The sequence below is a fragment of the Lepidochelys kempii genome, chromosome 10, assembly GCF_965140285.1.
Source record: "Lepidochelys kempii isolate rLepKem1 chromosome 10, rLepKem1.hap1, whole genome shotgun sequence".
In the NCBI taxonomy this organism is placed as follows: domain Eukaryota; kingdom Metazoa; phylum Chordata; order Testudines; family Cheloniidae; genus Lepidochelys; species Lepidochelys kempii.
In genome coordinates this window covers 38,624,862-38,637,964 of record NC_136389.1, presented here as the reverse complement: position 1 = coordinate 38,637,964, position 13,103 = coordinate 38,624,862, and the positions used below count along the sequence as shown (strand labels likewise).

The 13,103-nt window shown below is 44.2% G+C and overlaps 1 protein-coding gene across 31 annotated transcripts in view; it reads right to left on the bottom strand.

The window, feature by feature from the left end:
* The window catches only part of MAPK8IP3 (mitogen-activated protein kinase 8 interacting protein 3), a 155,169-nt gene extending 143,306 nt beyond the window's left edge, over window positions 1-11,863 (bottom strand). For 16 of the 31 annotated variants that reach the window (XM_073362974.2, XM_073362986.2, XM_073362975.2 and 13 more), the window contains exon 1: window positions 11,370-11,862. In XM_073362974.2, the coding sequence (XP_073219075.1) occupies window positions 11,370-11,687 (318 nt within the window). In that variant the 5' untranslated portion in view covers window positions 11,688-11,862. Of the gene's footprint in view, window positions 1-11,369 lie in introns of all 31 variants that reach the window. The other 15 variants (XM_073362990.2, XM_073363006.2, XM_073363005.2 and 12 more) reach the window with 2 other exon arrangements.
* Window positions 11,864-13,103: the final 1,240 nt, after the last annotated feature.

The following is a 13,103-nucleotide window of genomic DNA, read 5'->3' as shown; positions in this document are numbered from 1 at the left end:
CCCAGCCCACCCGGGATCCCCCCCACGCAGCTGGAGCTTGCGGGGCAGGCCAGGAGCCCTAGACCCCACGGGGCCAGCCAGGAGCCTTGGACTCTGGACCCTGGCCACGCGGGGCTGGCCAGATGCCCCAACCCCGGACCACCACCGCACGGCTGCTCCGGCCCCAGAGCTCATGGGGCCAGGCAGCTGCCCCTGAACCCCTACCCTTCGGGGCCAGCCCAGAGCTCCAGACCCGCAACCCCATGGGGACAGTCCCAACCCCAGACTCACACCACATGGGGCAGCCCAGCAGCCTGGACCCCTCCTCACCAGGCAGCCAAGAACCTGGCATGCGGGCAGCCTTTAGCACACAGCTGAGCTGGGTGCTAATTGGGCTGCATGTGGGCCAGGGCAGAGAACCACTGCTCTAGCCTGACAGTTCACCTTTCAGTATTACCTGTTGTAGTCTCCCCTTTACCCAGTTCCCTATCCACCTTTCAGTTCCCATATTAATCCCCATTTTCTCCAATTTAACTAATAATTTCTTTTGTGGAACTGTATCAAATACCTTACTGATATCCAGGTAAATTAGATCTATTGTACTTCTTTTGTCTAAAAAAATCAGTTATCGTCTCAACGAAACGTATTAGTAACTTTGTAGATTTTTCTACAATTGTTTCAATTGTTGTATTCAATAGGTAGTAACAATTACTTTCGGTCATTTAGGCTACTTACTTTTTGCAGGTTTCAGAGTAACAGCCGTGTTAGTCTGTATTCGCAAAAAGAAAAGGAGTACTTGTGGCACCTTAGAGACTAACCAATTTATTTGAGCATGAGCTTTCGTGAGCTACAGCTCACTTCATCGGATGCATACCGTGGAAACTGCAGCAGATATTATATACACACAGAGATCATGAAACAATACCTCCTCCCACCCCACTGTCCTGCTGGTAATAGCTTATCTAAAGTGATCATCAAGTTGGGCCATTTCCAGCACAAATCCAGGTTTTCTCACCCTCCACCCCCCTACACACAAACTCACTCTCCTGCTGGTAATAGCCCATCCAAAGTGACAACTCTCTTCACAATGTGCATGATAATCAAGGTGGGCCATTTCCTGCACAAATCCAGGTTCTCTCACCCCCTCACCCCCCTCCAAAAACCACACACACAAACTCACTCTCTTGCTGGTAAAAGCTCATCCAAAGTGACCACTCTCCCTACAATGTGCATGATAATCAAGGTGGGCCATGTCCAGCACAAATCCAGGTTTTCTCACCCCCCCACCCTCATACACACACAAACTCACTCTCCTGCTGGTAATAGCTCATCCAAAGTGACCACTCTCCCTACAATGTGCATGGTAATCAAGGTGGGCCATGTCCAGCACAAATCCAGGCTCTCTCACCCCCCCCCCCCGGGAACACACACACACAAACTCACTCTCCTGCTGGCAATAGCTCATCCAAACTGACCACTCTCCAAGTTTAAATCCAAGTTTAACCAGAACGTCGGGGGGGGGGTAGGAAAAAACAAGGGGAAATAGGCTACCTTGCATAATGACTTAGCCACTCCCAGTCTCTATTTAAGCCTAAATTAATAGTGTCCAATTTGCAAATGAATTCCAATTCAGCAGTTTCTCGCTGGAGTCTGGATTTGAAGTTTTTTTGTTTAAGATAGCGACCTTCATGTCTGTGATTGCGTGACCAGAGAGATTGAAGTGTTCTCTGACTGGTTTATGAATGTTATAATTCTTGACATCTGATTTGTGTCCATTTATTCTTTTACGTAGAGACTGTCCAGTTTGACCAATGTAAATGGCAGAGGGGCATTGCTGGCACATGATGGCATATATCACATTGGGGGGTGAGGGGGTGAGAGAACCTGGATTTGTGCAGGAAATGGCCCACCTTGATTATCATGCACATTGTGAAGAGAGGTTTCAGAGGAACAGCCGTGTTAGTCTGTATTCGCAAAAAGAAAAGGAGTACTTGTGGCACCTTAGAGACTAACCAATTTATTTGAGCATGAGCTTTCGTGAGCTACAGCTCACTTCATCAGATGTTTACCGTGGAAACTGCAGCAGACTTTATATACACACAGAAATCATGAAACAATACCTCCTCCCACCCCACTGTCCTGCTGGTAATAGCTTATCTAAAGTGATCAACATTGCTGGAAATGGCCCACCTGTTGATCACTTTAGATAAGCTATTACCAGCAGGACAGTGGGGTGGGAGGAGGTATTGTTTCATGATTTCTGTGTGTATATAAAGTCTGCTGCAGTTTCCACGGTAAACATCTGATGAAGTGAGCTGTAGCTCACGAAAGCTCATGCTCAAATAAATTGGTTAGTCTCTAAGGTGCCACAAGTACTCCTTTTCTTATTGTGAAGAGAGTTGTCACTTTGGATGGGCTATTACCAGCAGGAGAGTGAGTTTGTGTGTAGGGGGGTGGAGGGTGAGAAAACCTGGATTTGTGCTGGAAATGGCCCAACTTGATGATCACTTTAGATAAGCTATTACCAGCAGGACAGTGGGGTGGGAGGAGGTATTGTTTCATGATCTCTGTGTGTATATAATATCTGCTGCAGTTTCCACGGTATGCATCCGATGAAGTGAGCTGTAGCTCACGAAAGCTCATGCTCAAATAAATTGGTTAGTCTCTAAGGTGCCACAAGTACTCCTTTTCTTTTTACTTTTTGCAGTTCACCAAGCTTGGAACAGATCATTTAACTTTAGGAAAAAGAAAAGGAGTACCTGTGGCACCTTAGAGACTAACAAGTTTATTTGAGCATAAGCTTTTGTGAGCTACAGCTCACTTCATCAGCCCTTTCTTATCTTAATCACCTGTTTATAAAAAAATTCTGACTCCCTGTCTCAGAAGCACAAGCTGGTAGCAGCATGTGTCCTGTCTTCTCTGCAGAACTCATTACGTTGCATACTCAGGCTGCCTGTCTGAGGCTTGCAGTTTTGGGAGACAATGCCCCCCATGCCCTTCCATCAAACTCCAATGTCCTGAATGCTTTTTTCTACCTGATATCACTTATCCACTTAGAGATTTCTCAGACACACACACACACACAGTTCAAAAACACTTCCCCCTGACCCATTTTAGCTTTCATATTCTAAAACCAAAGCCAGTCAATTTCCAAAAGCAGAGTATCTGCAATGACCAAACCTACTTTTCACAACAGTAGACAGTTCTAAAACAAAACCCCTATTCCTCTGCAAAACCATTCCATAGCCATCTCTTTCAGCTCCCTCCTAAAAACTAGCTTCTCCTACTCAACTACATCTTGAGGCCAGGTCAACGTGTAAAACTTCTGTCAATATATCTAAGGTATTCAGGGTGTGAAAAATCCATACTCCTGAGCACTGTAGCTATACTGACCTAACCCCTGGTGTAGATGCAGCTAGATCAATGGACCTAGCTACCATCTGACCCCCAACACTCAGGGAGGTGGTGTTCCTACAATGACAGAAAAATCCCTTTCATAACACTAGACTGTGTCTATAGTATGGGGTTATGCTGGCATTGCTACAATAGCGATGCTGCTGCTATAGTACCCGTAGTGTAGACATGGCCTACGTCTTGGAGTGGAGGAGGAAACAGAACCACCAAGATGCAATATGACTCCTGAGTAATCTGTGATCTTCACTTTGTCCTTCCTCTGCACATCCCCTCTGCCCGAACACACACTCACACTCACGCTTTGGGTCTGTTTATGACCTTCATTTTGTGGGACACATTGACCATATTGTTAGATCTTTGGGGCAAGAACTATTTCTTTACTAGTTTTTGCAGGGCAGCCTGCACATGTTTAGATGCTTGACAAATCACAATGCCAGAACACAGAGGACTTGCTTGTTAGTTCAACAGAAAGAAAAGTTTAGATTTTTTTCCAGGGCTGCAGTTTTTCTTTTGCAGATTAAAGTATTCTGAAATTCCAGTGCCAGAGCTCTTTACAGTAGGAACACTATGGACCTGTCATCTCTGACACAATCCCCTTGGCCTGGGATTTTCAAAGGAGCCTGTTTATTATTATTATATTGTTAAGGTCTACAGTGTGCTAGAAGCAATCCACAAACAGTCCCCCCAAAGCAAACTATCATTACCCTGGTGTATTTATTATCATAAACAAAGGGAGTTGGTGCCAAAGCTCATTGAACTTCAGTGGGAACTGGGTGTCTACCTCCCTTTGGCTCTTTTGAAAATCTCAGCTTAAAGTTACTAGTTTTCATGGTGATGTTTCCCCATGGATTTGCAGAGAGGATTTCTCAAATGTTTGATTAAACTGTTTTAGAACTGATTTTAAAAACTAGAATAGGTGAGGAATGCCACTAAGGAATTCCCATACTAGGTACATAGGTTGGCTCTACAAAGAGGATAATCTGGTTCATACAAATAATGAAGAATTTCACCACAGCAACATCTGAGTTGATGCTCTGTCAGACACTTTTTATGATAATTTTTTAAATTTTATTTGGCCAAATTCATTTCCAAAAGTACCATGGGACAAAGATTAAAGAATTAGAAAGCCTGCTACCTTCTTGGCCTTTCCTTATTATCTAGTCCCTCTCTCCAAACCAGAAAAATGATATGTCCCTGTTTCCTACATCTGGAATGCTCCAAAGATAACCTTGGAAAATTCACTCAGTAGTGAACAGATTGTTGCATTTCATCAAGAGAAGATGTCAGTGGAGCATATTTGGAGTTTACAGTGTGTCATATTTAGTTGTGCGTGTTGAGGGGTACTTGACTATGGCTTTCGTTTATTAATGCCTGGGAACACAATCATTTTGAACTGATTTTTACATAAAAGTAATTCCTCATATTATTTGAATTTCTAAGTTCAGATTTTTTTAAGTAATGGTAACAATCATAAATACTAATAAAAAGATTGACTTTAAAAATATTTGTATTTAGGATTCATGTAGATGGTCCTTCATTACCATAATCTGTGAACCTTCCACACACTTAAAAATAGACATTTGTACTCTGTTCCCAGACTGTAGGAAAAATAGCCTGATTGGTGTATGAGCTTTAGTTGTATTTGTCTGTACGTTTGAGCAGGTGTGTTGTGTCCATTAGAAAACTCTTTGGCACTCACTAAGTCTATTCAGTATATCAGAAGAGTTGCTCCTGATTGATAGGAGGTATACATCTCCCCTCTGCCCCCCACCTAACCAGGGTGGAATATTCTGCCTCTGAGAGATTATCACTGCCCAGCCTAGGCAGTGGTAGACCAAGGCCCAGAGAGCAAACCAGGGTGTTCTGTGTTTAACAAGACATTACACTGTTGCCAAACTCAATTTAAATCCCTATTTCTGTCCCACACATAAACCTCATCCAAGTTCTGCTAATTTTGTCCTCTCTGATCAAACAGTGCACAAACAAGGATATAAATAAAATCAAGTCAGGTATTTGAAACACATAATGGAGAGTTGGAGAGGGTAATATGTTGCTCCCAAGCTGCTTTAGATGATCTCTCCATTTACCTCAAGCTGACAGAAGAGAAAGAAGGAAAGGAAGCAATTTAAAGCTGCTTCTTCAGACACTCCTTAAGCCAGTAACCAGCCCCCACACCTGTCCTCACAGGGCAGGAGGGCATACCTTACTTTATTTACTTTCAGCTGAGTAATATCACTGCATCTTTTGAGGGAGAAGAGGAATTCATTTGATTGCTTTGTTTTTACCATGGATAAAGAAGAAAAAAGCAAAAAGTAACTGACACTAACGCAATACACAATCTGATCATAGAATATCAGGGTTGGAAGGGACCTCAGGAGGTCATCTAGTCCAACCCCCTGCTCAAAGACCAATCCCCAACTAAATCATCCCAGCCAGGGCTTTGTCAAGCCTGACCTTAAAAACCTCAAAAGAAGAAGATTCAACCATCTCCCTAGGTAATGCATTCCAGTGCTTCACCACCTCCTAGTGAAAAAGTTTTTCCCAATATCCAACCTAAACCTCCCCCACTGCAACTTGAGACCATTACTCCTTGTTCTGTCATCTGCTACCACTGAGAACAGTCTAGATCCATCCTATTTGGAACCCCCTTTCAGGTAGCTGAAAGCAGCTATCAAATCCCCCCTCATTCTTCTCTTCTGCAGACTAAACAATCCCAGTTCCCTCAGCCTCTCCTCATAAGTCATGTGTTCCAGTCCCCTGATGTTGGTATCAATCACACTATTGACTCTATGTTTGTTATTGCTAAAGGGAATAGTTACTCCTCTTATTTGCCCACAACATAAGTCAGATGAAAGGGGAAAATGAAACATTTTACCTCCACTGAATATTTATTGAGGTCTGAATTTGAAATTGCAGGATTTCCAGGAAACTTGGTTTTTTGATTACATCCAGTATTGAATTTTAATCATAACTTGTGAAAACCTAGTGAGCTCTAAACCCAAATACAGTTCTGACTAGAGGGACAGATAGGAAGATACTATGTTAAATACCTGACCAACACTTGGAATTTTTTAGACCATCCCATCATAGCCACTCAGTCATACTCCTTTTTATTTCTGATTAGTTGAAAGGGCAGGTCACAAAATCTGCTTACGTTTGAAGTCTATAACAAGTCAGATGGAAAGTGTCGTAATTCAAAAATTTAACATTTATACATTCAGCAGGGAAAAAAAAAAAATCTAGTCTCAGAGAAATTTCTCAGTGTTTTCCAACAAATTTCCAGGATCAGTAGCCATCCTGTTTCAAGACTAAAAAGATTAAAAACAATAATGTTTAACAAAAGAACTCAAAAGACAACATAAACACAGAGATTGTGCTGCTCATTCTGTGGGTGAAATTCAATGCACCCATCTCTCCTATTCATCTTCACTCATGTCAATGCCTGCAACCAACAGGAGCGGGTGAATAGGGGTCTGAAGAATATAAAGGGAATGGCACTTAGTTATTAGTATAGTATGATGGGCCGAGTCTCTTTTTATATAGAGTCTGCTAGAATGTTTTTCGTCTTTTGTGGTATGAGATCACCACCAATCTGCAGAAATTTACATCAAGCAACTATTTCTGAGGTCAGATTGCAGGATGGGGCAAGAGTAAGTTCTTTCCTAGACTGTGAGATTCACATCACTAAGACGGAAAAAACCAAGACAATTAAGAAAAAAAGTCACAAGGGAGAGAAACAGATCTTTGAGTATACACCATAGCTACAATCTAATAGACAAACTTTTTTACTGTCTCCTAGATACCTTACAAGAAAATTAGAGTGTGGGGATAGGGGAGACAGTGTATAAAAGTGTCCCTCAACAGGGCAGGTAGAGCCATATTTCAAAAGGTATTTGGGCACCTACAAATGTTGATAGGAGCATAGTGGGACTTTCAAAAGCTGCCAACTTGCTTAGGCCCTTCTGAAAATTGCACTAGGAGCCTATTTGTATCTTAAGGCACCTAAATATCTTTGAAAAGCTGACCTAAAGTAACCACTGGCCAGTCTCCAATAGGATTTAATGATACATTTATATTTTTCCCCACAAACATTTAGAAACAAACAACTGAGATATCATAAATCATCACACAAGAACAAAATAGTCAATTGTCAAAAAGTTTTTGTTTTTTTTAAAAAGAAAGAGGAGGATCGGGGAAATCCTAAATGGTGGCTACCTAAAATTACAAAAACACATGCCTGAAAAGTAATATTTTTATTGGCTGTGGGAACTAGGAAGGAATGGTGGCCAGACGCTTAAGGGCAGTGAGTTCCACATATTAGTGGCAACCCCTGCAAAGGCCCAGTCAATCGCCATTCTAGACCCTTAAAAAGGCTGAGGGGATCAGAGCACAGAAACACACACAAGAAGTCAAGAGGAGGTCTCAAAGATAGTAGCTTCCAGCAGGCTATATTTTAAAATCAACTTGTTAACAGGTTCTAGGGCTAATAGAAGGGAAAATGTCACATCACAGGCCCACTCTGGAGCGGTCCTCACCAGCTCCAGTGTCAGATCGGACAGGGGCTTTGAAAGTAGAAGAAATCTTTGAGACTCTGATGGCTTGGCGAACACATGTTTCTGGTAGTGAATTAAAGGGCATGTAATGCAAAATACAAATAGCTGAGTTTTCAGCAGGTATTTCAAGCCTGACTCCTAAAGTTAAAAGCAAAGGATTAAACTAATCCTTATTTAGCTAATGCAAACAAAACCTTTCAAATGTAGCAGCTTGAAAGTTTGATTAGGCAAGAAGCGAACTTTACTGTTCAGAAATAAGAAGTCACAATTGCTGAGATTGCTCATTTAAAATCAAAATGGATTTTTTTGGTGGCAATTTTCCAGTGGATGCTGCTTATAGACCTTGAACTTCAGTCAAGAGAGCAGAGCATAAAAGCTTTTCACTGGAAAGTTAGACCTACCATTGATATGTGCCAATCTGAGTTCTGTTCTATGGAGTTCAAGAGGCTTTAACCAGCGGTGCAAGGAAAAGATGGAGTTATGATACCCTCTCTTCTTTAAACATGTTAGGAAACATTCTTGTTTTCCAAGCCCTCAGCTCCAATCACTTTTCTAGATTTCTTTTTCTTTTCTAGATTTCTAGAGAAGACTTACACCCAACGAAGCTGGCCAATACTCTAAATCTCTGAAAGCAGGATGAAGTAGGGTGACCAGATGTCCCGATTTTATAGGGAAAGTCCCGATTTTGGGGTCTTTTTCTTATATAGGCTCCTATTACCCCCTACCCCGTCACAATTTTTCACATTTGCTGTCTGGTCACCCTAGGATGAAGTAACTCCATAATGATATAATTTTGATACTAATGCACACATTTTCCTTGAGCATGAGATACTTAAAGTTCACACCAAACTGTAAAATTAAAGGGGGGACATAGTTTTAAAAGATTAAAAGTGAAATAACATGAATGATCTAGTATATCTTTGTATGCAGTGCTGTAGCCATGTTGGTCTCAAGATATTAGAGACACAAGGTGGATGAGGTAATAACTTTTATTGGACCAAATCTGTGTGGCGTGAAAGTTTGTCTCTCTCACCAACAGAAGTTGGTCCAAAATGGTAAAAAATAAATCAACATGATCCTGGGTTAATTAAGGGACAATAATTTGACTGTTGGGAGGGTGGGGGGGAGGGAAGGGCTGATGCAACTGGATGGATTTCATTCCCTACAGTTCAGAGACTGCTGTTTTGAAAAGGCTCCACAGAGTGCTTGGATGAGCTGTAAAAGTGGAGGAGCCGCTCTTGGAATTAGTAGTGGCAGGAGCACAGGCAGCAAGAGGGAGGTGTGGAACTGAGCTATTCTTTCCCTCCGAGGCTCCTGTTGGGTCTTAGCGATCAAGGAATTTTGCTCCTCTTTCAGCCAGGTGATTGTGTCTCTCATGAGCTACTTCCAGGCTGTTCCCCATCAACTTAATTGCACTGCTCTAGACGTGGCTAAGATAAGAGTTTCAGCGTAGCAGCTTATTTTCAAATAAATTTGTTAGTCTCTAAGGTGCCACAAGTACTCCTTTTCTTTTTAAGATAAGAGTGGAACTGGCAGCCAGCAAACCTTACATTTTGGGTTGCAGACGCCATGTTATTAAGGCCCAAAGTGTAGGTCTGGTAAAAAATAAATTCTTTTAGAATTAGAGACCAATATCTTGAGAAAGTTGTTTTTACTCCAAATGAACAGCTTATTGTTTAGATTTAAAAGCATTTCCAAACATTACATCACTGTGTAGCCACTAGCCTAATGAAGTGACACGGACTACCATTGTTGAACCAAATTGAGTGAAGTATAAAAAGTAAACTGATTTTTTAAATTTCTTTGTTCTCATCAGAAACAAATATTAGCAGCATAGGTTCCAAGTGGTTTATTTTGTTATTTTTTAAAACTACATTCTTCAAATTCACGGAACCCCAGTTACTTTGTTTGTTAGTTTATTCTCCTCTTTCTTGCTTTTAAGTTGGCAACAATTATTTTAATAGCGAAGCTTCACCAAATGCTGACCTCTCGACTTCGTTTACTTTCATACTGATCTTCAATGGATCCTGCCTACTCACACAATACAATCCTAGATTCAGGGACAAAGGAAAAGACGATTGTCTGATTGATCTTATCTCACTTTAAAAATTAAGGTAAAAGTCTCCAGGATATGTTTGCAGGGAATGTAAGGTCACAGCTGTCAAGAACATTTATGGCTCTGGAACAATGAAATCAGGAGTATATCTAATCACAGCTAAGGGACAACACTTAAAAATACATGATGTATGCCACACATTGATAGCATCCTAGCTGTAGAACAAGGTGTTCTTGTCGAAAGATATTCCAGAATTATTAGGTCTTCCCACTGCATGTCAAACTTCTTTACAATCACCACTGCTTTTCCCTGTCCTGCCTTCATCCCCAAGTTTGTCCATATTGCATGCTAATGTGATGTGTGTGTGTGTATGGGGGGGGGTGGGTGGAATCACTATTAGAGATTGGAATGAAAACACTTTGACCGTCTACATTTTACTTAAGAGAGATAGGAACCAGGGCCTGCCGATATAAGAGAAAAGATTTACTCCTGCCTTGCCTATGGCCAATCCACAGAACATTTCTGCCCCCTACAATGTAGGACGCACCCGATATGACTCAACAACAAGCCTGCAGTTAAAAGACTGACAATATAACCAGATGATCAAGTTACCTCACCCTAAACCAAACCTCACAGCTGTCAATCCCTTTGAGTGGCTCAGGCAAGAAGTACTTGTGGCACCTTAGAGACTAACCAATTTATTTGAGCATAAGCTTTCCTGAGCTACAGCTAAAATCCATGGAGCTCCACTTCCATCACCGCACTCATTTACAGTTGGCAGACACAGCACTGCCCCTACAACAAGCAACTTGAGCTCTTGGCTCCTCTTCTAACGTTTACAAACGAGAGTTCCCACGCTAGATGCAGCAATGACACTTTGCTACTGGTACCCGAACAAGCTAGATGCTTTTCTGCCATGGCACTGTGCTCCTCGGAAAGCAGCTGGCACGCATCCCCTCTTCTCCCATCCCAGCTGCACTGGAGCCGGAAAGGGAGTCCTAGGGTGGGAGGAGCAAACTGGCTGAGTCAGCCCCCAGCTGTGGGGTAAAGAATTCAGGGTACCCGGGGGTCCTTGGGGAAGGAGGTCGTGGCCGCGCCGGGGATGAGAGAGACCCTGGTTGCTGTCTCGGAGGGGGCCAGGCTGCCCCCCGGGGATGACCGGGTGCCGAGGATAAAGAAGGGGGGGATCCAGCGGTGCGGGCTCCCTGGCTAGGGTGGCGCAGGCCTCTCCCAGCCCGATCCCTGGAGGCATCCCGCAGCGGCTGGCGCAGAGCCCGCCCCCGCTCCTAATGGATGGCCGGCGCGGCGCGGCGCGGCCCGGCCCGGCCCGGCCCGCAGGCGCTGGTCAAGCAGCGGCCCAGGCTCACCTCCTCTGCCTGCTTGCGCAGCGCCTTCTCGCGCTCGTACTGCGTGAGCAGCTGCTCGTTGTCCTCCCGCAGCAGCTCCAGCTCCACCTCGTGCTCCTGGTTGTCGGTGAGCACCGAGTCCAGGTTCTCCAGCACAGTCACCACCAGCGGCATCAGCTCCTTCACCACCTCCTCGTCGTAGCAGCGGATGAGCCGCTCGAACTCGCGGTAGATGCTGTTGGCTAGGCCCGACACCCGCTCCGACATCACCGAGCCCGAGCAGTAATCGTCCCCCGGGTACCCCCCCACGCCGCCATCGTCCAGCTGGATCTCCAGCATCCTGCTGCCCGTCGGCCTGCCGGGCTCCAGGGAGAGCACCGCCGCCGAGGCACCTGCCGCTGCCGCCGAGCCTGCCTCCGCTTCCCCTTGGACGTCGAGGCTAAGGCTGCCGCCGGGCTGTGCCCGTCCTCCTCTCCCTGCGCCAATGGGCACTCCCAGCGCCGCCTCCTACGTGCTGTGTCATCGCCAGCTCCACACACGGGGGAGGGGACCAGGCCTCTCCGGCCGAGGCTACCCATAAGGAAGGCAACATAATCATACACTGAAGGGTTAAAAGTAAACTCCGCTCCATCCTCACTCTCCCTCCAAAACCCCCTACTCCACCCTTTTATGCAAGAAGACCTGCAGTAGTCCTGGTAACAACAATGATCCTGGGGTAGTTTTTACTAATGAAACGGGCCCCATCTGTTTAAGGAGTTAACCAAAAGGGACCCAGATAGTCTGTTTGTTAATTAGAAAGCTTCAAGGGGGGCAGGGGAAGGTTATTGCAGTAAATTAAATACTTACATGGTTCTCGATTTAAGGACTCACTATTTAGTATACTAGGTACTGTATAGCATATAGCAAAACCAGGGTCTCTGTCCCCAATCTCGGCAGACTGGATGAGTTTCATCTCTACTAGACAGACATTATCTTTGCATTTATGTCATTTGCACAACCGCCCATGCCCCCTCAAATATCTAGGTGCCAGCAGAGTCCAGTCTTGTAATACAACCCACAGGATACACTGAAGTCTACCTGAAACTAGATATTCAAGGCTTGGTGGGTTTCTTGCCTCAGGGGTTCATTGAAGAGTTATCTAAACTCAAGGACTGCACACAAAATGCACAAGCTGGAGTAGTAACCTGCATGATTGCTGCAAAGGTGCGACTAAGGGGTACAAAATGAGAGATCCCCACCATGAAGGCACCCTAACCATTTGATTGAGATGGACCCAATGCAGCATCTTGACCTGAACAGCAAAGCTGTATTATATGCTGGGATCCTGTTATCATGGTAAACTACATCAGCTCTGTGTTCGTGGCGAACCAGGGCACAGTACCCAGCCTGTCTGACTCACGAAAGACCTTCCCTGCCCCCCAGCCTCTGCTTGAACCAAAACCAATCAGAAGAAAGACTTACAAAAAGCAATGAAAAGGCAGTTGGAGACACACCTAAACCCCTGAGACAAGGGTGACAGGATTAAGGAAACTCCCCTAGTTTCATTTGCATTGAAGATGGGACAGGGAGGCATGGAGAACAGAGATTCCAAGGCAAGAACTGCATGGAACTCTGGGACCAGAACAGCAGGGAAGCGCTGCATGATGGGGGATCTCTGCTCCAGATGTTAATGAACCCACACCTGCATACACACAGCTCAGTAGTTATCAGACCAATTCTAGTAATAAATCCTTTATTGGTATCCAAAATAGTGAA